The 26,422-nt window shown below is 42.6% G+C and overlaps 1 protein-coding gene across 1 annotated transcript in view; it reads left to right on the forward strand.

Annotated features, from left to right (window-relative positions):
- The window catches only part of KLHL4 (kelch like family member 4), an 826,871-nt gene that overhangs the window by 745,767 nt on the left and 54,682 nt on the right, over positions 1-26,422 (forward strand). Inside the window, exon 8 of the mRNA XM_085607742.1 lies at positions 19,702-19,864. Coding sequence (XP_085463868.1) covers positions 19,702-19,864 — 163 coding nt within the window. The remainder of the gene's footprint in view (positions 1-19,701; positions 19,865-26,422) is intronic.

Consider the following 26,422-nt stretch of genomic DNA (forward strand, 5'->3'; position numbering starts at 1 on the left):
ATTATTAGTTTATAAAACTCCACTATTAAACACTCTATGAATGCTTTTGCTTACATTTTCCTATGCTCTGCACATTATTTTCAGTTAGTGAAAAGAAACTTGTGAATTTTTGTGGGTGTTATTTTCTGCATTAATCATGTGCATTTGCTGCCTACAATAAGATTCCCCAGCATGCGCTTGTGCAGTGTTTCATTTTAGTTTTGCGCTGTTAATTTTCATACCATTTTGTTAATAATCCACACAATGAGGAGTTCAATCCGAGCAGGTTTTATTTTGCGATAACACTGCTCCATCACCTGTCTTTTTTTGATTGAAATAGTTTCCCGTCTGCAAATGCACCAGGGGGCACGTTTCTTTACTTATTTTTTATGAAGGGGGCTGTGTGGTCCCCCTGCTTTTTCTAATTAATTGGCCCTGGGGACCCCATCCCCCAGGGCCTGCCCCCTATTTAAGAAAAAAAAAAAGAACTTTGGAAGGGGGCCGCGTGGCCCCCCTCCCGAGGCCATAATTGGCCCCGGGGAACCCATTCCCCAGAACCTGGCTATTTTTTTCTTAAATCACTTTTTTGAGGGGGGATGTGTAGCCCCCCTCCTTTGGCCATTTATGTCCCCGGGAACCCCATCCCCTGGGGCCGGCCTTTTGTTTTTTTATATTTTTCTTTTTTTATATAATTGGGGAGGGGGCCGCGTGGCCCCCCTCCCGGGCCACTCTTGGCCCCGGGGACCCCATCCCCCGGGGCTAGCCCTCACCGTTGGGGACCATGGGGGGTCCCCAATCACCCCACGGTCCCGCCAGCTCCCCATGTCCTGCAGGAGCTGGCATTGCTTTTCCACATGGGGAGCTGCTAAGATGCAGCTCCCCATGTGGAAAAGCAGGTTTCCTGCTCTCTCTTCCAAATACCAAAGCAGTTTGCTATGTCAGGGCGGGAGCCGCGGCTCCTGCCCTGCCATAGCAATCTACAATGTCCCGGGGTGGGCACCCCGGGACATTGCAGGAGCTGGCCCTGGGGGGTGGCAGTCCCCAAGGCCATCAAGGGCTCCAGGAGGGGGGCCGCGCGGCCCCCCTCCCTACATTTACAAAGCCCCGGGGGGTGGTGGTCCCCGGGGCTTGGGGGTCCTTAAGTCATAAGTGATATGTGATGTCATCAGCAGCGCATTGCGGCAACGCGAGTTATAGTTAGCTCAGCTAACTATAGCACCTGAATTTCTCTGGTTTGTGTGAGTGAAATGTCAGCCTAACTATAACGTTCCTGTAACCTTTTTTCTATGAATTTCTAAGGGTCTTTAAGATGCAAAGTCCCTGAAGCCTGTGTTTTTTCCAGTGAATTTCTAAGTTTTTAAAATGCTAATTTGTAACTATAACTTCCCGGAAACCTGTGGTTTTTGTAGTGAATTTCTAGGGTTTTTTAAATGCTACTTTCCATCTACACCTACATAGGCAAGACATGTGCAGAAAGAGAAACAAAGGTGCCAAAAGAGGCAAGAGAAGTGCAGAGAGAGGCAAGAGAGGTACAGAAAGAGGCAAGAGAGGTGCAGAAAGAGGAAGAAAGGTGTAGAAAGAGGAAACAAGGTGCGAAAGAAGCAAGAGAAGTGCAGAAAGAAGCAAGAGAGGTACAGAAAGAAGCAAAAAAGGTGCAGAAAGAGACACGAGAAGTGCAGAAAGAAGCAAGAGATGTGCAGAAAGAGGCAAGAGAAGTACAGAAAGAAGTAAGAGAACTGCAGACAGAGGAAGAAAGGTACAGAAAAAAGAAGAAAGGCACAAAAAGAAGCAAGTGAAGACCAGAAAGAAGCAAGAGAATAGCAGAAAGAAACAAGAGAGGTGCAGAAAGAAATAAGAGAGGTGTAATAGAAGTGCAGACAGAGGAAAAAGAAATGCAGGAAGAGGCAATTGAAGTGCGGAAAGAAGCTAGAGACCTGCACAAAGAGGAAGAAAGGTACAGAAAGAAGCAAGAGAAGCAGCCGCGGCCCGTGGAGGGAGTTCCATGGGGCGGAAAGGTGGGCAGGGGAGGGGCAGCATGGGGGGTACTAAAAAACGGTATATGGATAATTGGAGGTAAGTAAACAATTAAATAAATAAAACGAAGTTCGTAGCGCGCCCTGCATCGCAGATTGCAATGCAGCGCGCGCTACGAAATTTGTTTTATTTATTTAATTGTTTACTTACCTCCAATTATCCATATTCCGGTTTTTAGTACCCCCACTCTATCCCTCCCCCGCCCCGCCTTTCCGCCCCACGGAACACCCTCCACGGGCCGCGGCTGAAGAGAAGTACAGAAAGAAGCAAGAGAGGTACAGAAGGAAGCAAGATAGTTGCAGAAAGAGGAAGAAAGGTGCCAAAAGCAGAGGAAAGGTGCAGAAAGAGGAAGAAAGGCACAGGCTTGAAGAAAGGTATAGAAAGAAGCAACAGAAGTGCAGAAAGAAGCAAGAAAGGTAAAGAAAGAAGCAATAGAGGTGCAGAAAGAAGAGAGTGAGGTACAGAAAGAGGCAACTGAGGTAAAGAAAGAAGCAATAGAGGTGCAGAAAGAAGAGAGTGAGGTACAGAAAGAGGCAACTGAGGTGTAGAAAGAGGCAGCAAAGGTGCAGAAAGAAGCAAAAGAGATGCATAAAGAAGCAAGAGAGGTACACAAAGAGGAAGAAAAGTGCAGAAGGAAGCAAAAGAGGCAGAAAGAGGCAAGAGAAGTGCAGTAAGAGGCAAGAGAGGTACAGAAAGAAGAGAGTGAGGTGCAGGAAGAGGCAATAGAGGTGTAGAAAGAGGTAAGAGAGGTGCAGAAAGAATCAACAGATGTGCAGAAAGAGGCAAGAGAGGTGCAGAAAGAGGCAAGAGAGGTGCAGAAAGAAGGGAGGTGCAGAAGGAAGAAATAGAAGTACAGAAAGAGGCAAGAGAAGTGCAGAAAGAGGAAGAAAAGTGAAGAAAGAAGCAAGAGAAATGTGGAAAGAGACAAGAGAGGGGCAGAAAGAGGCAAGAGAGGTGCAGAAAGAAGGGAGGTGCAGAAGGAAGAAATAGAAGTACAGAAAGAGGCAAGAGAAGTGCAGAAAGAGGAAGAAAAGTGAAGAAAGAAGCAAGAGAAATGTGGAAAGAGACAAGAGAGGGGCAGAAAGATGCAAGAGTGGTTTGTGCGCCATTGGTACCAATTTAACACCCACCTTTAGCAATGAATAACAGGCGGCCATTCCAGCTTTGCAACGGGCCTTCCACCATGCATGAACATGTGTTTATGCAATTTTGGTAATGTTTATTTATGCCAAAATCAGTGCAGCCAAACAGTCACCTAATTCCAGGTCCTAAGCTATCCTCAGTGGTTGCTTCTTTTTTGTGTCACCTTGAGTATATAGTTTAGGATCTATGGAAACGAGGAAGACTGAACCTGAGGTTACCACTAAACAACTCACACTACCATACCACATAATCACTCTTCATAACACATAATTCCACTGTACATAATTATACATTGATACATGTCAAGTATTCCTTCCGTTGTATTGGAATATAGCACTCCCTCTCATCCAATTGTCTCATGGTCTCTTTGTGATAGTGTTCTTTATTAAAGATGACCATGTTGCCCCCTTTGTCTGAGGGATTGATTTCTATGTTAGTATCTTCTTTCAGGGATTTCATAGCTTCCCATTACTTTCTTGAGTGCTTATAGTCCCGATTTTGAGGAGTGTTTTGTTTGGCCAAGTTTTTTAGACGCATAATGACCGCTTCATTAAATACATCAATTGCATCGAAAGGGGTCTGTGGGATGGTTCACGACATCCTTTTAAAATTGCTGTGGCTGCTCGTTTGTTTAATGCCAGTCCCTTCTAGGCAGTCATCAATATTGGTGCCTCCCTCCTCTATGAACGTATCCAAAGTCTGAAACACTAATAAGGTTTGAAGATCGTGGCCTACTACAAGGTCGAATTCGATGTCATCATTATTTTGCTCATCGCTGTGTGTTATTAGCGGTGTTCTTTCGGGATGAAGTAAAAAGATCTTTTGTAACTTTAATTTTCTGATGTATTTAAAATGATCTAGTTGAGCCTCTGTATAATTATATCCTGATGTTGGACAGAAGGTGGGACCAAGTTGTAATATTTTGATCTGAACCTGAGTTATTGATTTGTTGGAAAGATTAATCACAGTTCTTTCTTCTGTCTGATTTACCACTTCCCCTCTTCCCTCTGCTGCGAGTAATCCTTGGGGTAGGTGCCTCTTCTCTCTCATTTCTTGACCCTCCACGTTTTCCGCTTTTTGCGTTTTTCGATTTTGTTTGATGTGGAGGGTGGGTTTGTTGAGTGGGTTTTTGCCGTGTCTCCCTTATTAGTTGATATTCTTGAAAATAAAGGGATTCTTGGTTTGCTCTTCCATCTTCAGTGTTGGCGGATTGTTCCCCTTCTGAGGTTTCTACCTCTGATTCTGAGGTGTCTTTGCCTCCACTTGCCGTTGCGCCCTGTTGACTCAACTTCTTTCGGGGTCCATCAAATTTACGGGCAAATGTCAGGATGCTGCCCATGGTATAATCCTGTTCATCCCTCTGAAATTTCGTCTGTTTCCGACGTCTTATCACAGCCTCGTAGTCTTTTAGGTGTTTCATCATTGCGTTTCTCAGCTCTTTGCTCTGCTTTACGTCTTTTTCCTTATTTATTAGATCCTCTATTTTTTTAAATTTCAATTAAAAACTTCTCACGGTCACTCCATGCATATTTAATTAGTATTTTGACCATTCCTTTTGCAGATTCCGTGATGTGCTCTGCTCATTCTTTAAGAAGCTGTGGGTTGGGGTTTTCGTATGATGGAACCGTAAAAATACGAAGGCCCCTTGGTATTCGGTCGCAATCTATATACCTTTGTAAAGAGATGGCTTCCCACCATTTACGTAGTTCTCTCTCTTGCGCCTTCTCTAATGATTGAAACAAGATCGCGAGGTTAGTTGGAGAAGAGCTTGTAACTTTATTGGTTTTTGACTGCGACTTTTTAGCCCCTGTCCCTTGTTTAAAAATGTCCATTGCCGCTTCTTCTCTTTCTCGCAGGCTTGACACTTTGAAAAAAGTTCTTGCTTGTCACAGTTCTCTGTATTGGAAAACAGGGGGTCTGCACTAACAGCGTTTATCCTCGGGATTTTGACTCGATTGATACCGGTAAATGGAACAACGGAACTCACTCACAGGCAAGTCGGTGCTGTGGTTCCCGGGTCAGCAACTCAGAATCCACCTCACTTTCTTGCCGGCGAAGGAAGATCCCGCACACTTCTAATCCGTTTATTTCTCCTTTTGTGAACTTCGTTAGTTTCATGGCAGTATCCTCATTTTCAAGTCTCCAGGCTGGCGGCCAATTTAATTTTTGCAACAGGACATCAGCGCCGCCGCTGCTTTCTTTCACGGGTGCTTGCTCCAGCGGTGGTGAACCGTTTATCGATTCCACGAAGCAGGCAGACACTTCAGCAACCAAAGTCAGAGAGCACACACGGATAGATTTTTTAACTGAATGCTTTACTGTGCAGAACCCCCTGACAGACGCGTTTTGCCTTACGGCTTCCTCCATGTCAGTTTCTTTAGCGTTTCACGAGAGTATTTAAAATCGACATACATCACGTGTTTCGTCACTAAACATAAAAGTTGGACTTACGCAACATTCAAAGAAAAATGTCATGGCGGCCATCTTAAAACATATTATTTACAAAAAGTGCTTAGTGCTGTGCATAATTAAAAACAACATAGTTGCAGATATAACAAGATGAAAATCAATTCATATGTACACATAAATACAAGATTTAGCATTCTAAAAAATTTAGAAAATTCTGCTAAAAACCTTAATATGCGATTTTGGCTATGTGTACTTCATAACAGATTAATTCATGTATATACAGTAATAAATTATTTCCTAATTCCTTAAAAATCAGCATTCCTCATAATTTGGGGATCTTATGCTAAAAACAAATGTATCTCTTTGTTTGTATATACCGAATGTCAGCATCATATATTTGCACAAAAAAAAAATATATATATATAGGCTCGGATGTCAAGGGAACTCAGGAAGTCACAGGACATTATCCCAAATTCAAGGACTTCCACTTTTACAATTTTCACCTTTGCCCTGGTATTATGGACATCGATTTTGTCATCCCCACGCATAGCCTATCCCAAAAAAGTGAACTCTGGGACCCGTGGTCAATATCGTAAACCACTGAGGGCGTGCTAACAGGTGACCATGGGGCGCGGCTCTCCAAACCAATGGGAGCATGGCAGGACAGTCAAAGCTGTGGGTGAAGCAGCGCCTTGTATGCAGAGGCATCTGATGAAGGCGGAGAACGCCGAAATGCATTATGCCCATGAGTCCTAATAAAAGGCTTCCAATATGAATTCCCTGAGTGGCCTCTTACCTTTCAGTATCGGAGGGGTGTTTGTTTGGATGTTTTACTGGCTACCAGCGGGGTGCTGAAGAGGCCCCATCCTATCAAGCGGCCGAAGGCTTCGCTGGTTCAGCTTTGCTGTGTTTTTTTGTCTAACCAAGGGATTGGTTGCACCGGCCCGCCTCAAAGTGCAGATGAAAAGAAGGGCTGCTGTCAAGCGCAGCTCGTGACTCCACGAGGAGCCGGGAATCATTGCATCCCGACTCGTGGCCCACCAGGAATCTGCATGAGAGGCTCGGATGTCAAGGGGACTCAGGAAGCCACAGGACATTATCCCAAATTCAAGGACTTCCACTTTTACAATTCTCACCTTTGCCCTGGTAATATGGACATGGATTGTGTCTTCCCCATGCATAGCCTATCCTGAAAAAGTGAACTCTGGGACCTGTGGTCAAGATCATAGACCACAGAGGGCGTGCTAACAGGTGACCATGGGGCGCAGCTCTCCAAACCAATGGGAACATGGCAGGACAGTCAAAGGTGTGGGTGGAGCAGCGCCTTGTATGCAGAGGCATCTGACGAAGGCGGAGAACGCCGAAATGCATTATGTCCATCAGTCCTAAAAAAAGGCTTCCAATTTGAATTCCCCGAGTGGCCTCCTACCTTTCAGTATCGCAGAGGATTGCGGTCGCGTGAGTTATAGTTGCCTGCACTAACTATAACGGGGGAATTTCATTGGTTTTTCACGAGTGAAATGTCCAGCTAACTATAACACGTGTGAAACCTATGGTTTTTTAAGTGAATTTGCAAGGTTTTTTAAATGCTAATTCCTAACTATAACGTGTGTGAAACCTATGGTTTTTTCAGTGAATTTGTATGTTTTTTTAAATGCTGTTATGTATTTTTTTTTTTTTAAGGTTTTTCACCGTGCGCGAACCGTACGCGCACGGTGCGCTTTGCGCACCGCACACGCCCACGTTACGCAGTTCGCGGAATTTTTCCGTTTCTACCGTACGTGCACGCCGCGCGTACTCCGCGATTTTTCACAAAAAAATTCAAGGAAATTTTGGCCCTTGGGGGTACTTCTGGGACCCCCTGACAAAGGCTAGGGAGTCAGGAACTGTCCACGCTGCCCCCTTTTCACGTTCTCCACCTTTGTTTTTCACCCCCTCAGACTGCGAGAGACAAAATGGCGGCCGACACTTCCTGGTTTCAAACGATTCGAATGTTTACTAAGATCTAACAACCAATCAGAATCGCGCTCGCGCACGGCAGCGTGAGCGTACGGTAAGTTTTACCGTACGCGCACGGTGCGCGCTTATTGATATATATATGCTTTTAAATGCTATTTTCTCAGGAAATACTGAACAGATTTACACCAGACCTGCAAACGGCACCTCCCTGACCTGAGGACTACCTCTCTGCCAAATTTCAAGTAATTCTGTTCAGCCGTTCGGGCTGTAGCTTGGACTAAAGGTCCTATGGAAAAATGCATGGGGAAAACGCGTTTTGGGACCCCCCGTTTTTCTCAGCCCCCGCTTGACAAATCCCCCCAAGACTTTGAGGGAAGGAGCAGAGCGGAGCGCCCCACCTATTTTGAAAATTTCGCGTGGATTCGTCAATCGGCGCCAAAGTTATTCCAAATAGAATGTTGCAGATTTCCTATGGAAACACGATCCTAACTATAACTATCTACTGGCGACCGCCAGTAGATAATATATATATATATTAAATCACATTTCTTCAATTAACCTTCTTGCCACTTTAATTATTCCACCTGATCTGGTTACTGTAAGCTGGGAGCTGTCACCTTCACTGTCAGAGATCTTCTAAGATGGCGACGAGGTAACAGCAGTTACTGGGTTCTCAGGTTCAATCTTTCTTTCAACATCTTGATCAGAAGACCGATTAATCAAATTCCAAAAGTGAGAAAAGTCTCCGGTAACAGACTTTCCAGGACGTTGGGCAGTCACCATATGTCCCTTGCTGGACATAACGTGGAAAGGTGCATATGGAGCATCAGATTTTCTCCTTCACATTTTGTGGGTGATTACTTGATCTCCTGTTTTAAACTCAATGTTCTTTGCATGTCGCCTCTTGTAAGCATATGCTTTCATCTTTTCTTTCCTTCTCTTTTGTTGGTCCATTGAGGTAATTTGGTTGCCATTGCTTTTTCGAAGAGCAAAGTTGCAGAAATTTTGCCAGTGGTCGAGTGAGGTGTTGAACATGAGGCTCTTAGTGTGGAATTCAACACAGTTTTGCAAATTGCGCATCTCAAGAGTTGCACAGTGTAACTTTCTGTAGCGTACTCATAAAATGCTCAACGAGTCTGTTGGGAAGTAGTTACAAAGGTGTGCTCTTCTGATGCTTTACATTAAAATCTTTGAACTCTCAACTGTTAAATGGTGAGTGATTATCAGAATTAAAAATTCCTGGAAAGCCGCATTTGCAAGAATGCTGTCAAGTCTAAATGATTCGCTAGTGAGCTGTGGTTCAGAGATTCTCTGTTAATAGAAATCAAGAGTACTTACCATCAGATGATGTCCATTACTAAGTGGACCAAAGAAATTGATGGCTAATCTCTCCCATGCATGCTTAGAGAGTTCTGACATGGTATGTTGTATAATGTTCGTAGAGAGGCAGTTACATAGATGACAGGCCTTGAGTTCCTTTTCAACCCTCTCATCTAAATATGGAGACCAAACTTGATTTCGGAGGGCTCTCTTGGTGGCAACAACACAGCAATGTCCTTCATGATCCACTTCAATTATTTTCTGTCTTAAACTTTCTGGAATTAGGATTCTCGACTCTCGAAGTATAACTCCTCCCTGATTTATAGACAGTCCATCTTTAACGTTGCTGTACTTTTGGTATTCACCATAACTGATGAAAGATTGATCGTGTACGTTCCACAACTGATGTGTAACTGTAATTATATCTTTCAGCTTCAGCATGTCACTATAATGGCTCGTGGCAATGATGATATGGGCTAACGATATGGCAGCTGGTGTTTTTGACTTTACAAGGAAATTGATGTAGGCTTTAGCCATCTTGGATAGAGTATCTTGACCTTTTATAGGCACTCTGGAAAAGTAGTCAGCAGGGTTTTGATCCTTTCCTGGATGATGTACAATGATGTAATCATACTCTTGTAATCGGTGTCCCCACCGTTCAATGCGAGGCGGCATCTTGGCTTTTGGATTGCCATCGATAGTCAATAAAGCTGGATGATCAGTTACCAGTGTAAAAGGCTTTTGATATAAGTGGAAATGTTCACAAGCTCATACCACGGCCAAACGTTCTTTCTTTTCGAGGTTGACAGTAAGCCCATTCTGTTTAGGCCAAACTTCTACTGGCATATGTCATAATATGTCTTCGAGCAAGGGAGTTTCTTCTGTCCTGTTCCAGGAGAGCACCTAACCCAACAGGGCTAGCATGAACAACAGCCTCATTATGAAGCTTTTGATTGAAATAGGCCATTTCAGTAGCAGTTTTATTGGCTTGTATGATTTTCTTGAAACTTCTCCCATTTTCTTGTGACCATTTGAATGAAACATTCTTCTTCATTAATGCTCGTAGGGGAGCACTTATGGTCCCAAAGTCTCACATGTATCTTGAAGTGTAACTGGCCATGCCAAGAAATGAACATATCATAGAGACATCTTATGGGGATTCAGCATTTGATAGCACTTTTACTTTAGCATTGTCAGGTGTCATAAGCCCATCAGAAAAGATATGGCCAAAGAACTTTAACTTGGTCTTGTGGAACTCACACTTTTTTGCATTCAAAGTCAGACCTGCATCAGTCAGTAAGCAACATACTTGGGCAAGAGCTTTATCATGCTCCTTTTGTGTGGCTCCCAAAAAATCCATATGTCATGGCTATAGTTTAATGCGTTCCCACCCAGCTGGATGACACGTCCAGTGAAATCTTAGAAACGTTCTGCAGCCAATGAAGCACCTAAACTGAGTCTTTTATATTGAACTAGACAGACGTGTGAAGAAAAGGTTGTAATATACCTGCAATCTTCTTAGAGTTCTCACTGAGAACCTTTATTTATATCAAGGTGAGAGAAAAAATTTGCACCATTTAGTTGCGTTTTCATGTCAGCAATATGTGGACCTGGGTGTCGTTCTAGTTTTGTCTTGTTTGTCGCATATCAATGCTTATGTGCACAGCTACTTCAGTGTCCTTTTTGGGCACTTCCACTATGGGAGAGACGCATGGCATCAGATTAGCGGAACAATCAATAATGTCATGCCTAAGTAATTATTCAAGTTGTTTTTCAACAACTTCATGCAAATAAAAAGCAGATCATCTATGTCTCTGAGCAACAGGAGGGGCATTCTCATTAATGTGTAGGTTTACTTTCATAGTATTGAACTTTTCCAAATCATGTAACAATGAAGGAAATTGACTTACTATTTTGTTGTGAGCATTCAGGCTGTAATTCACAGAAATTAGTCCCATATCAGCAGTGGTACTGAAACTCAGCAGACAGACTCTTCCTGCTGTACCATGGAGCATATGGATGGGTGCTTGGACCTTTGTTTTCTTGTCATTCAATGTGACTACAAATGAACCATGATTTTTTATGGGCATGTATACAGCCCAAGCATACACTGGAAAACGTCAAGGCAATAGAAACAATTCATGTTATTTCTCTTCAGGCATTATGTATATTGATGCTCCCCTGTTGGTAATGTAAGGCATCAAGCAGTCCTTTATTTTTAACCTAATTTATAGACAATGTTTATATGACTTTGGTGCTTTGGCATATCGACATTTCTTTGACTGACATTTTTCATGAACATGCAGTTAGTCCGACATGCACATGTTTCTCTGAGGTAAACATTGACATAGTGCAACCGTCTTCCTCACTGTCATTGGATATTGAATTGGATGAAATGTTTGATGACAATTCATTTGACAGTCGACTTCGTTCAGTGTCAATTTGCCTCAATTGATGTCACTGCTTGGCCTTTGTGGGGGTATGTCGAACGTTGTTTTTGGAATGTTGTGGTAGCCATTATTTTCTTTGCACTGTCATGCACTTGCTTTTTCCTTCGCTTTGCAAACCATCACAAAATGGTCCTCTTCTCCACTGCCTTTACATATCTGTCAAATGGCGGGACATTTACCTTCATGTGGAAACAAAAATTCACATCTAAAACACAACTTCTTTTTAATCGTATACAGTACTTTGTGTCCTTCAGTCTTTTGCTTTGGCTTACTTTTTATGCTCATGACATTCACTTTGGGCACCTCTGGCTTCCGTCTCAGTGGCTTGTCTTTCAGCATGCTCCTCAGCTTGGGCAGCCATCAACACTCGCTCAAGACTAAGATTTTCTCTCAGCATTTGTTGTTGGAATGAATCTGAGAAGCTTCTATCAATAACTATAAATCGCAAAGCTTCTTTATCATTACATTAATTGGAATTACATAATTTGATGATGGTATCAAGTCTCTCCACAAGCTCATCAATGGGTTCACCAACTCTTTGTCATTCTTGAGTCAAAATGTATCTTTTGTAATCAATGTTGGGTACTGGATTAAACTTTAGATTCAGTGTTTCTTTAATCTGACAATATGTAATTTCTTTATCAGTTCACAGCATTTCTTTCACACCATCACCAGCAAGATTTGTGAGATACTTGACAATGTTTTGTTATCAGTATCTTCACGTGCAACAAGGAAATCATCAAATGTTTCTTTTAGGCAGACAATCTATCTTGTTTTTGGCTGTATCAAAAGGTGGTGGTGGTTTCAGGAACACAGTAGCATTGTAGACCAATGTGGAATGTACTGACACTGCTGGTTTATCAATGTGACTTGATTTGGGCAACTTATCTGTGAGACCTCTGAATCATCTTTAACAATAGCTTGAAACTTTACTTTTTTAGTTGCCATTTGAAAAATTGCACTATTCTGAGTCACTCTCGGCTCTTTATTATTAGAAGACCTGTGAAGTTGTTTGCAGCATTACTTTGCAAATTATGATTATCAATGGCTGTGCTTCGTAAACCAGGTTAACTCTGCTTTCAGCGTCAGTACTCCGTATAATGTACAACTTTATCTTGGGTTGCAGCACGGTTCCTTTATGTATGGCCTGACCATCAAAATGTAAATTCTTTGCAACGGTTCTATTGTATTCATTTGCTTTTCAGCGGCTTGTGTTGTTCTTTGACTCCACGTGCATGAAATGTTGACTCCTATCTTCGACAGCAACATATGTGGCATGCATGAGCAGTTTGCTTGGACCACAGCAAACTCTCTGGGTGAGCACAGTCGTTCTGGTGTTACTTATCCCACCCTTGATACAATTTTTTACATCTTCCCAGATGGGTACCCACCATTGACCACACCACACACAGAGCTTAGCATTGTACGTCTTTATTCTCCTGCATGTAACCACAAACTCAACATTATGAAACAAGCTTTCATGGCATTGTGCTCTGACGTCTAGGTCACAGCTGTATGGAGTCCATTAGGAACCAAAAAGGGTTCAGTCATAAAATATCAGAAGACCCTAAATGTGATATCCTTAATACATTCTCTGGTTGTTGGGTAAATAATTCTAAAACAGAGATTCTCCTCTTCAATAGTATTCTACCTCATGCCTTGCAGAACATAGATCAGCAAAAGTCAGTTAGGTATCTGAAAATTAGAGTTTCCGAGATATTTGAAAATGTATATGAATTAAATGACCTGCCTTGATTGCTAAGATTCAGAATATGATGGATCAGCTGAATGCATTGATTGCTGTTTTTGTCTGCTGAAAGAGCAATCCAAGAATAAGTATGAAGAAGCTGATGTTGCCCAATCAAAAGGGAAGTGTATCCCTCCCTGTTTGGTGAGTGTATTATTTTGCAGCACATTTAATAAATTGTGGTAGGTACAGTGATTCAGTCAAATTTGATCGTTTTGGCAAATCTTTACGTATGGTCATGTTTTTTTTGGCCAGACCCTATTCTTCCCCCATAAAATAATTTAAAAAAAGATATGGTATCATATTCTTTAGCTTTTAAAACTGAAAAGAAACAACTGTTTTGATGGCTACAAATCCCCAAATTCATGAAGAGCCCCTATTAAAAGTCATTGTTTGATGAACTGGTAAAAGCTGCCACTAGGTGGGGTGAAGTGTAACCTCGAAAAATGTAATGTAATGTAAATAAATGTATAAAGCACAGGATTACCCATGAATGTCTAGGCACTAATATTCCATAAAGAAATACCAATCAGAGCTGATAATTTTCTTTATTTATTTGTAAGACAGGTTCTTAACATTTTCCTGAACTGCCGCAAATTTAGTTGAGATCTTAAATTTGATGGCAGAGTAATCCAAAGTTTGCTAGCACAAAAGGAAAAACACCTGATGCCCCATCTTGCTTTGTTTATTCTGGGGACAGTCATTAGTCTAGCAGAATGTGATCTGAGCACATGACCAGGTGAGTGCCAGAAAAATATTTTTTGAAAGTATTCTGGCCGTGTCAGGTGACAACTTTTATGCATTAGACACAGTACTTTGAAATTAATCCTTTCCCTAACTGGTAGCCAGTGAATGCTCTGCAAGGATTGAGAAATAGAGGCAACTTTTTGAATTTTCAAAAGCAACCTGGCAGCTGCATTTTGAAGAGATTGATGTTCTTTAACCAAATGCTTCTGAGATCCCATATACAAGGCATTACAATAAAAGGTTGATGTAATGACAAGTGCTACATTACCGTTGTTTCTAATTCTAAAGATATGTAAGGAGCAATCTTCTTTGGTGTCCTAAGCAGGAAGAACGAAGAGGAGGACGCTTGATTTATTTGGTCTGAAAAACATAGTTTGGTGTAAAAGATGATTCTCAGATTCTTTGCATTTTGGACTGGGGAGGGAGGAGAACAAAGATTGGGTGGCCACCTTGAGGAATTCCAGAAGGTGGAGTTGTTCCCAAAGAGCAGCTCCGCAGTTTTTTGTAAGTTTAATTTCAGATAGTTTATTTGTATGGAGATCACAATGTGAGCCATGCAGTTGCGGAACAATTTAGCCACCCCTTCAGCTTCAGATGATATCGGCACCACAATTTGTATGTCATCTGTGTGGAAGAATACCACAAAATGGCAGCTGTGGATAACATTGGCTAGGGTGGTGACAGAGATATTAAAAAGTGATGGGCTAAGGGAGGACCCCTGAGGCACCCCGCACAGAAAGGACAAAGGATTTGAAGTATCCAAGAGCCATTATCTGCTCCATATCACACACAAAAGAGCTCAGCAAGGCCAGTGCTGAGTTCCTGAAACCAGTCATCTCAAGCCAGTAGATAAGAAGTGAATGGTTGACCGTGTCGAAGGGGGTGGGTAGATCTAATAAAATCAACATCACCTTCCCAACCTTGTCAAAGTCAAACCCTTTTAAAAGTCAGAGATTGTTTGCTAAAAGAAGCTCTGATCCCTGGAGAAGCAGTTCACCTCTCCGATACCACCCCCTGGGTGCAAAATAAGTTGGTATATCTACAAATTATGTCTGTCTTGAAGGAATGCCAACATTTGCCAATTGAACTTACCGGGGAAATAGTTTGAGTACTATTCCAGTCTATGGGAGGGTTTAGAAAACAGAGACAATGGGTAAACTTGTTGCGTTCAAAATGGTCTAATGTTAAGCGCTAATTTCAAGCTCTACAAATTAAATAGATACAAGGAAATAAGGTAAACTTAACTCGGGAACAGTGTTGGAAGATTAATTTCTTAATTTTATGGCATTATTTGTCCACATTTCCGGAAGAGGCAACTGTACACTCAGTGGATGGTGTATTATACCCCTTTATTATTTAAATATGCTAGAACAATGCCCTAGTTACTCCGAACAAGGCAACTGGATCCATAATACAGCACAGGCACAGAGGCAAAGTGAGTCTCTCATTTGTATGGGCCTACAACCCCATGCAAATGAGGGAATGCCCTCTAATGGTAGCGCTGTTGTTGCATGTGCACCAGTGCTGTCAGTATTACAGAAGCAGCTGCACATGTGTCTGTGGCCCCTTTTGTAATACCAAAGTGCCCCAGGTGCGCACAAAGCAGACACACATGCCCATTGCGCACTCAGGGTACTTTCCCGTAATATTGCCCCTGGAGGGCAAAGTGAACGTGAACCATACCTAATTAAAAAAATATGTAATACATAGAAAGTCATTGGATGTGTTGTTATGGCAGAAGTTTTTTTACATAATAGGAGGTAGATCAGTTTATAAATATATTTTCAAGAACTCTGTCTAAAGTACGCAAAAAAACCTGCCTTGCAGTTAGTGTGCAGTATACACCTCTATAGAAACACAAATACAGAGCAAATCCTTCAACATTATTGCAAACTGCAGTAAATATTTTAACGAAGCACAAATTTCTACCAAGGCTTGGCAATTACAGCATTCAACGTTCTGCATTGTTTATCATCTTTCACACTGTCCTACTTCCAGGGACTGTGTTCAACTCCTCATGTTGGTTCAAAGCAGTGCAGCGAAGTGGAAGCCCACAGTATTAGGATCAGGGTCACCATACCCACACACACGGTAAGCTCTGTTTCTTCCACATACTTCGTTGGGTTTCTTTTAACAAAATGTAAAGTTGACAACATTAGGTTCTGTCAAGTTAATTTGTCCAACACAACTCCAAATTAATTACATCAGCCCCACCAAAACCTGTTTGTGTCAATGGGGCACACCATTTCCTCACAACGACACAATACACCTTTGGACACCCATTCCAAGATGGCTGTCACCTATATATATATTCTCTATTTTCCATATTGATGGCCCTCTTATATACTGACATTCATGATAAATTCTTTTCCATCATATGGATTCCCCGCTTACACCATAAAAAGTATCGCGATCTAACGTCTCTAGATTCCCCATCCTGCACGAACATACTCACTCTCTTCACTCAAAGATGGCGGTTATGTTTTTCACGTATTTGTCAAGGATCATGTATCCTCTTACCGGATTTCACATCGACAATTCACTTCCGGGTTGCTCGGGAACAATTCAAATTAGGCCCGCTAGCACATAAATAGAATCATCGCCGCCTACAACGCCGTGGTTGCTTCACCGAGCCAGCCCGGCGGCAGACGAGTGCGAGACGGACCGGAACACAGATAAACATCTTGGGCCTCAAATAATACGTAAGTTTAGATCTTAGACTACAAATGAGCCACATGACACCTTGTCAGCTCTTTACAGCCTCGCCAGCACAACTAGTCCTTTTTTCTCTCGTTAACCCTCACCCCTTTGACCGGTAATTCTTTCTCTGCATTTTTAGTGACCTTACCGGCTGGTAGAGGACCCGCCTGTTTCCGCTGCCCGTATAAATCATGGGTAAGCCTAATACTATCATGCATGGGTTAACATTTTGAAATGTAGTCAGAATAAATAGATCTAAACTCCATACTCTTCTCTTTTAGCATCGTTAAAACATTTGTAGCATGCCATTACCGTATTACCGCATTACGAATAACAGGAAGTGTCCTGTATTCCAGATCTCTGTTTGGGTAACTATTCTTGTATTATCATCAACCTATAAGCACCTACCATGTTTGTATAAACATTTGTTCCCATTCGACCCATAAGTAACCACCATGCCTCCCTTTCTCAGAAGCAGTAGCCATTCCCATTTTGGATCTTACTCCAGCCATTTGTTGTCAATATAGAAGGTTTAATCGAAACCTTTATCAACTCTTATAAGGTAACCCGTTATGCCCACTTGAGAATATCTTCCATCTAACAGACTTACCTGACATATGACTCACTCCATTACTTCATCCATTTAGGGCATTCTGCTCCATCATTCTGGCATCTTTATCCGGTTACGAATTGTCAGCATTTCCACTCTTCAGGTGGATAGTGTTATTTCTTCGAGGTATGATTCTTTATCTCTCTTTGATTCTTTATAAATCTCACAGTATTTAAACTCCTTATTCTCTTTACATCATCCCCTGTTCTTGGAGACATCTATATCTCCATTAACTGTTTCAACTCTATGTAAAGACTATAAGGTCACTACTTTTGAGTTTTTACTCACTCAATAAATATTTTCCTCCTTGCTCTCTAAAGCCACATTGTTAAGGAATTTCACTGTGCTTGGGGCTATAAGGTATGAGCTGATTAGGTTTTGTTTTTCTTAAAACAAACTGTATATAGTGTATGAACCAATCAATTTCACTTGTTCTTAATGGTATTGTGTGATATTCTGAGCACACAATTTTTATTCTTGAATTACTGTAAATAGACATTAGTAAATATATACAGCACCTATTTGCGGATTAGACAATTGATTATGATTTTTACTCACTCTGTTTAGGACATCAAAAGCACATGCACATGGCATCCTGATGAAGGCTTCACAGCCGAAACGCGCGTAGGACATATAACAATTCTGCCATGACCATTCACCAGTGCAATTTGTTTTCCTATATGTAATTTGGACATACCAATGATTTTGCCATAACTACTCACCAATGTAATTTGCTTTTTTTGTATGTAATTTAAACAACAAAAAAATATTTGAATTCTCATGTTATGTTGAAATTTACCACTCACTACATAAGGAGTAAAAAATAAATGTTTGATTTTCTGTTTTGAGTTTAAAAAATGACCGAAATGTGTGAATAAGATTTGAACTCTATATATAAAATGTACATATAACATGATATGAATAAAATGTATTTGATACACTCTCAAAAGTTCTCAGAGATATATTGTCACACACTGTCCGTTTTGTAGGTGTCTGTATTTTGCATTTTTAAATAATATTCCTAAATTATCGCACAACTAAATCTTCCACATAGTGCTTACATCAACAAAATGACAGGGGTCCTACATTCTTCTTAAGTGCCCAACAACTCTTATTGCAAATATTGGGGTCTGAATAACAAGGCTGCATAGTCTTGATTCCATCTAATACTGCTCACTTTCACCACCCCGCCTATTCTGTTTCTTTACCTCACTCCTTACGGGGTCGCTTTAATCACTGCGTTCTCTATTTTCACGGTTTTTCTGTGTGACCCTTCCTCCTTCCTTCTCTCTTTTGTTCCTTTCTCTGTTTTGCTCTGGGTCAAAGGTCCCAGATAACTAAGTTCTGCTTCCTAAACATTAGTGGAAGTGGCAACTGCCAGACGCCCCCGGCCCAAATTAAGCACTGACACCACAGTGGTGGCACCTTCTTTTCTCGAATGTGGCTTCATTAATCACCTCAATCGTATGTGTCATTTATCTATACGGAGGTAGTTTGCTACACATTTCTAAGCAGGATGTATAGATGAGTGACTACTGATTGCACTATCGCTGGTGTGAAACCTTTAGTTTGATGCCATCATGACTGCTCGAAGCTCCCTTGTCTAACTGAGAAACAGAAAGTTATCTGTACACAAATTGGATAGTGGTACAACCAAACAATCTGTAACCTCCAAGCACAGTTCCACGGCATTATCAATAATTTCGGTAGTGCAACAGAAGTGCCTACGAAGTACAACCTTGAAAAAATGTAAATAGTAAATTAGGTGTTACTGCCTTTGTTATTGTAATGTAGACCTGCGGCCAAAAATAGCTTAATTGTCAGCAAGTTGCCTGTGGTCTGCTCAGTCTACCAGGAATCACAGACAAAAAATGGTGCTTCCTGCAGGGACACTATTGACAAAGATGATGCTGAACAAAGCAGGAAAAGGCAGCCTTTTCCGCCACTGGCTGTTTGTTGAGACTCAAGCCACGTATTTCCCCAACACAATGCTCCTTAATCCAGTGTAATCAATCTCAGGGTTGTGAAGCCACAGCTCCTCTGTATCATGTTTAAAGACAGACAGACAGACAGTCTCTTTGCGAGCAAAGGCCTGCAGAGCACTGTGCTTTATTAAAATAAGCCTGCAGCTCAGACACACAGACTCGGCATGCCCACTCTTTATGCCACTTTAGCAAAAGAGAGAGAGAAACGCAGCTGCCACCTGCAGCAGGCGAGCGCGGTGCTAGGGTGGCTCGACAAATTGTGTACCACTGCACCCTTCCCTGACACTTCTGTCGATCTCCCAGCCCACTCAATGTGAGCCCCCAAGGGGTATGCAGAAAAAGGATGGGTGTGACTGCTCCGGTGTGGGGAAGAGAGTGCAAGTGACCGTACTCTTCTCACTAGTGCGTTCAACTAAACCTATATGAATTGCCCATACTATAGTAAACTACAGCCAGCGATACAGAGTGATGTTCTTTGTTCGTATGCCTTTGCTGTTGAATGTATGGGATTCTACAGCACATGCCATGAGAGTGTATTGCAATCTCCAGTGATGAACAGATTACAGACATGGCCGGGTTCTACTCATCTAATTGTCACGACGCTTCTTTTGCAAACAGGAGTAGCGGTGCTTGAAGGACCAATGTATGCCGTGGGTGGGCATGATGGATGGAGCTACCTCAACACCGTGGAGAGATGGGACCCGCAGGCGCGACAGTGGAACTATGTTGCCAGCATGTCAACCCCCAGGAGCACAGTAGGGGTTGCAGCGCTTAATAGCAAGTATGTACTCACACAACCACGGAGACAGCTTTTATTTACTTATTTGACATATGACTAACTGTATAAAATATCGAACAAAAGCTTTTCCGAATCCTTAGTTTTATATTTGGTATATATTTTTTTGAGGTCATGTCGTACAACTCCCTCAATATTAGCATTCTAAAACAAATTATTTATGATACATAATAAAAGTTGCTGCAATCTAAAATGTTGGAACTGTTCTTCTGTGTAGATCTTCCATTATTTCCCGGATGAAAGGCTATTATTTTCGGTTCCCTGAAATTAAATTGACTTTCAGCCTGTTGTTTGATTGCTTTTGAAACAACAGATCGTATAACCCAGCATCAAGTCTGTAAACAAATACTTGAAAAAAATACGAAAGCAATTGTCAGTAAGAGGAATAAAATACCTTGATTTACTGCATAGTAAAAACAACTAACGTTTGATTGAGATTTCCCTAACAGCCAAATACAAAAAACGTAACAATTTTTGTTATTACTTTGTCCTAAAACATATCACATTGTCATTTATAGACCCACTGGAAATATATACCAAATGTATGAATCGGACTGTTAATTGAGAGGAATGAAAGCCCCACTGAAATAATAAACGCAATCCTTTACAGGGAGAACCCTCTGGCACAAAAGCAGTCTGGCTTAATTTAGAGGCAATGTGTAAAGGTTTGTATGCAGCACTCAAACAGTAATAAAGTGAAAACACAAAACAAGGAAAATCCAAAACCAATTCAGAAAAATAGAGTAAATGTAATGAATAAAATGACACCAAAACTACAAAAACCTAGTTGGTAGAACCGGAGATCTGAGTTTTTATTTTTTTAAGAGAAAATAGCACAAACAAACCCAAAGCATCATTCATGTTCATCTGGTCACGCTGAACCGTGTAAATTCATATGGTCAGGTCAATCATGATGGAGTGCAGGTCAGATACAGGGAGCAGGTTAGTCCCACTGAATGGTTACCTTCTCAAGTCTGGCTCGTATGCTCCTGTTTGCATTAGCAGGGCCTGTGAGAAGGAGGCTGTCAGCGCAAGGAGCAGGTTGAACATTGCAGGCAGTCGTTGATGTAGCGCAAATTAGCAGTCATTTATTGCAGATGACTGTTGCTGTAGCTTTAGGAGCCATTTGATGCTGGAGCTTCTCGTTGGCGATTGTCGCTGGCCATCGCTATCAACATGAAGTGCAAGTCTTTTATTGACAGTCATCATGGATCCTTGCTATTGGCATGAAGAACAAGTCCCTTAGAGGTTTGCGTTGGCAGTCATTTCTCGCTTTGAAGAGGTCACTTCACTGCCACTAGGAGCCCTAAACTTCTGTATCTTCACCTGCTCTTTAGGAAGAGTTCACACTGATTTTTTTCTTTTTAAAACACTTTATTGTTTTTTATTTTGTCAAACCTTGTATAGCCATGAATACATTTGATACACTGTTGAATAAAAATGCAGATTGTCATACATTTGTAGACACCAATACTTAACAGCTGGCAATCTATACTGGGCTTGCATAGTTTTAGCTATGTATTTACACTTCAGAGATATCTTTTAATACAGGCATTAAAATAACTAGATGTAATAACGAGTGTGTTAGCTAAACAACTTACCCCTCCCTCCCCCTACCCTCTCAACCTGGCTATACTCGGATTACTTACTGCTGTACAGCTTGCCTCGGTTACCTTGGTGCTACATGTATGGGCATAGATTGCATTTTCCATGTAGCTCTGTGTCCGACCTGTTGCTGGGTTGGACCCAGCTGTGCGGTGTCCGGTAAATAGGCATCTCCTATATGTCGTGTGTTACAGGAAAGGGTCTGGGTTTAAGGGCTTTGAATGCCTCTAGCATAAGATTGAGATCCCAATCCATAGATATCTGAATCTTTCGCTGTGCCCGGGCCTCTTCCCGTCTGATGACTGTGCTCTCTGCCCCACCCTTGCGCACAACCTTGCCATGCCAAGTGTGGACTGCTGGAGGCCTGAACGATTTCCATCTCATTGTTATGGAGTGTTTAGCTATTAGTATGGCTAGGTATGTGAAGCGGAGCTGCACTTTTTGCGATTTTGGACGTCGGTGCATACCTAGTATGCAGCTTCCAATGGTTTCTCCTACAGTTAGGCCTGTCGCTGTTTCTATATTATGTGGGACTTCCATCCAGAACTCACTGAGGATTGGGCAGAACCACAACATGTGTATAATGTCAGCTTCTTCTACTCTACTTCTGTAAGCGGTGTGGGGTGAGGTAGGCCCTATGTAAGATCATGTACTGTATTAATTTAAATATGGCACCTTTTTGGGGTATTCTAATCTGCTGCCCCATTCCCTGTCGGACAATTCCATCTCTAGGTCTCTGGATTATTTGTTATGTAGCTCAGTGAGGGGGATCACTGCATGAGCCTGGGTTCACTAGTATAGCTATTTTATGAGGTGACGCCCTTCCCTCATTAAATATATCGCCTGCACCAGTTTGTGTGTTGGAGATTCTTTCCTGGTTGGAGCCCGGTGTTTCTTTACAGAGCAAAGTATAGCAGCATTTGCCATGTACAGGTTGCCTGGGACCCTATTCTCCAGAGAACTCCGTTATGAAACAGCGCCCAAAGGGGGTTGACCCCTTCCTCAGACCAGCTGAGGGTATTCTGTTTGGTGATCAGGCCGTTGGGTGTGGGGAGTCCTAGCAAGGGATTGTTTTTGGCGTATGGGAGACACTAGTGCGTGTATTGCATTGCTTTTTTCCAATATGTAAATTCCATGTGTAACAGCATCGGGGGATCTTGAGGGATCTTGCTTCAGGGTTGTAGTAGAGTGTGCAGGTCTCCCCGGTTAATGTTGTGTATAGTATATCCTAGTTTGTGTAAGTTACGTCCAGCAAGCCAGTAGGATAACCATTGGAGTTGGCTCCCATAGCAGTATGCGTGGAGGTCGGGTGCTCCCAGCACCCCTCTGTTTGTCTCTAGTTGTAATTTGGCGAGTCCCACCCTTCTGCCACCGGTCCCCCAAATCAAATCCAATAATAGTGTATCAAGTGTTTTGAATAGGGAGGTAGAGATCATTACCGGTAGATTGATGAAGAAATGTGAGAGGTGTGGGAGAACTACCATCCTAGTTATGGGTATATGGTCCATTACAGAGAGCGGTAGTGAGGTCCAGAAGGTCGTCTGAGAGCGGAGCACCCTGATCACTCTTGTCAAGTTCCCTTCAATTAGGTCTTGTGGAGCTCTATATATTTGGATGCCTAGATATTTGAAAGTGTGCTGCGCTATGGATAGGGTATACTGTCCGAACTGAATCGCATCTGGGTGGTCACCAATGCAAAAGAGGAAAGCGTGAGACTTCGTCTCGTTTATGGGTAGGCCCGAGATGTGTTCAAAATGTGAGAATATACTTGAGCTCTAGAGTGCCAATCAGGTCGTGGGTGTATACTATTAGGTCATCTACGTATGCTGATAGCACGTGTGTGGTATTACCCAATCTAATTCACATTTGCCCTGCTTCTTTCCATAGTTTGAAAGCTAAAGGCTCCAATGCAAACACAAATAATAGTGGCCACAGGGGACAGCCTTGACGTGTGCCCCTTCCTACTGGGTAGGTGTGTGATATATGGTTTCCTGTACGGATGCGTGCTGTGGGAACTGTATAGGAGCTGTATCCATTGTACATATGCAGGTAGTATACCAAATTTCCCCAGATCCTTAACCATATAATCCCATTTGAGTGTATCGAATGCCTGTCTCAGGTCTTGTGTAATGCATCCTGCATTTGTATATTCTGCGGGAATGGCCTCCATAACATGGTACAGTCGCCTAATGTTCAGTGATGTACTGCATGTTGGCACAGGGCTGCATTGATCTATATGGATTAGTTTAGGCAGGTATGGGAGTAACCGACGGGCCAGTATTTTTCTCAGTATCTTGTATTCTGTGGCAAGAATTGATAGTGAACGGTATCCTGAGATATCCTTGGCAGCTCGCCCCGGTTTAAGGAGTGATACCACCAGCACCTGCATAGTAGTGGAGGGGAGGTTTCCTACATATAGCGCCGTTATAATTGTTCCACTTGGGGGACCAAAGCATCTGAGAATGCTTCAAAGAATTCTATCGTAGGCCATCGAAGCCTGGTGCCTTGTTACGTACGTGGTAGCTCCCGGATGGCGTCTTTGATTTCTGCTCTCGTAATGGGACCTGATAGGTTGTCTTGGGCTGCCAGGTTGAGATGGGGATAGGTTAGATCGTCCCAAAAAATGTCAATGGGTACGCTTACTGTCTGTGCCGGGGGTTTGTACAAGGTTTCATTATATGTGCAGAATGCCTCATTGATTGCTTGCTGTGTGTTTACAGTCTCCCCTTCCGGTTTAGTTATCTCATGTATTGTGGTAGGGGGGTGCATCCCGTATTATCTTTGCAAGGAGCACACCCAACTTGTCAGTCTCTGCATGTTTTATCTGGGTGTCGGATCTATAGTTTATAATTCTGAGACTTTCCATCAGGTCAGCGTGCTGTATGTGTGCCTCCTGCAGCAGTTTTGTTTTTGTAGGGTCTCTTGCTGCTTCTTGTTCTAGTGCATTCATGCTGCTTTCAACTGATTTATTATTGGTATGTACTTCCTGTCTTACCCCTGCAGTAATGCTAATAGCAGTGCCCCATATAACGCGTCCCATTCTACGAGATCGAAGAGGTGGAATTCGCATTCTCTATAAAATAATTGGTAATGGCGCTAGACAGAGTATTCCAGAAGACAGTGTCTTCCATCATTTGAGGCCATCATTTCCTGGTATGGACCGGTGTGGGGATTGTGCCCCAGGCAAGGGTGATCTCTAATGGGTTGTGATCTGAAAAAGTCTTCCCCAAATAAGTGGTGTGGGTCACTTGTGTAATGAGCGGGAGGGAGCATAGTATTGTCAATCCGTGTGTGTAGTTGGTGGGTCGCGTAAAAGAATCAATATTCTCTGCTGCTCTGGTTCTTTAATCGCCATAGGTCCCCCATTGCCCAACCATCAGGCCATCTGTGCAATGCCTCTGCTTGTTTCATAGACCCTGTGCCTGGAATTGGAGGATGTGAGCGGTCCATTTGGGAGCCCATGACTGCATTATAATCACCGCCCAGTATCCATGGGTAAGCTTCCCATTCCTCTAGTATTCCGTTTAGGCCTGAGGGGAATCTGTCTTGATCAAAGTTCGGGGCATATAGACTGCCCACCACCACGTATGCACCGTCCAGCGTACCGTGTATTAGTATGTACCTGCCCTGTGGGTTTATGCAATGTTCTTATGCCACAAATGGGACCCCATGCCTGACCCATATTGTCACCCATCTAGCAAAGGCCGAAAACAATGTGAAGAATACATGGCCTTTCCACTTTTTGCGTAATTTTGTCTCCTCAGAATCTGTAAGGTGGGACTCCTGTAGGAACACTACCTGTGCCCTTTCCATGTTTAATTGTGCATGAATCCTATGACACTTATATATTGAGCCCAACCCCTGTACGTTCCAGGTTATTATGTTATATGTGCCCAACATTTGTTTGTGGTTCTGCATTTGTATCGCAGGTCTGCCTTAGGTAACGAGGTCAGCGGCATATACAGTATTATACAGAGTAAGCAAGTTTTCCAACACTCCCTTTTAACAATGAATACTAGGTCCAGAGCCAGAAATGTGCTGGTCCAAACTATGAACATCACAGTGTTAACAATTTTCAAATTGTAGGTTGCTTTCGCAGTAAGGGGGGTGCATCTTGTGCCTTGTATTTTGATATAGGCAATATGGGAGCACTTCAGTGTCCGGACCATGTTCGATTGTTAATGCGTTTCCCCCGAAGCTGGGGGAGGATGCATGCGCCGCTAGCAGCAGCTACCTCCTTTGTTACTTTGCAGACTATCCAGACAGGTCGGGCCTTCCGATCAGGTGCCTCATTATCGTAGAAAATCATCAGCGGTTTGGGGCATCACAGTGGGAAGTAAAGTGATACTGTTCTCCGAATCAGAGTGTACAGTGTTTTCTTCCGATGATTCGGACGTGGCATGGAGATTGCAGTCTCTGAACGTGGTTGCTGCAACTAGTGCCTCCTCTCTTCCTTTCCGGGCCTGTTCAGGTGAGGGGCTTTTCGCATGTGATTTGTGAGTATTTTTGATACAGCATGGTCTTCTTTCTGCCGTGCTCTTGGGGCTTTGAGGTATGTTTTGCGACGAGGTTCTAGATGCCGTAGGGGGAACATGACCTCCAGCCATTCCTCTGCCTCTTCTGGGCTCTCACATAAGTATGATTTTTGGTCCTAGATGACCTTCAGGTGGGCAGGGAACAACAAAGTGTACTTAAGGTCCAGGGATCTGAGTTTCTTCTTGATTGCTTGGTATGAGGATTTCCTACGTTGGACAAGGATGGTGTAATCTGGGTACAACGATATCCGTTGATTCTCATATTGAATTGGAGATCTCTCCCTTGCCTTCTGTAGCAAAGTGTCCTGGTCTCTGAAGTTAAGTATCCAGGCTATCAGAAGGCGAGGCGGAGCCCCCGCCACCAGTCTACCAGTGGGGATTTTGTGGGCCCTTTCTACACAGA

Source organism: Triturus cristatus, chromosome 5_2, assembly GCF_964204655.1.
Source record: "Triturus cristatus chromosome 5_2, aTriCri1.1, whole genome shotgun sequence".
In the NCBI taxonomy this organism is placed as follows: domain Eukaryota; kingdom Metazoa; phylum Chordata; class Amphibia; order Caudata; family Salamandridae; genus Triturus; species Triturus cristatus.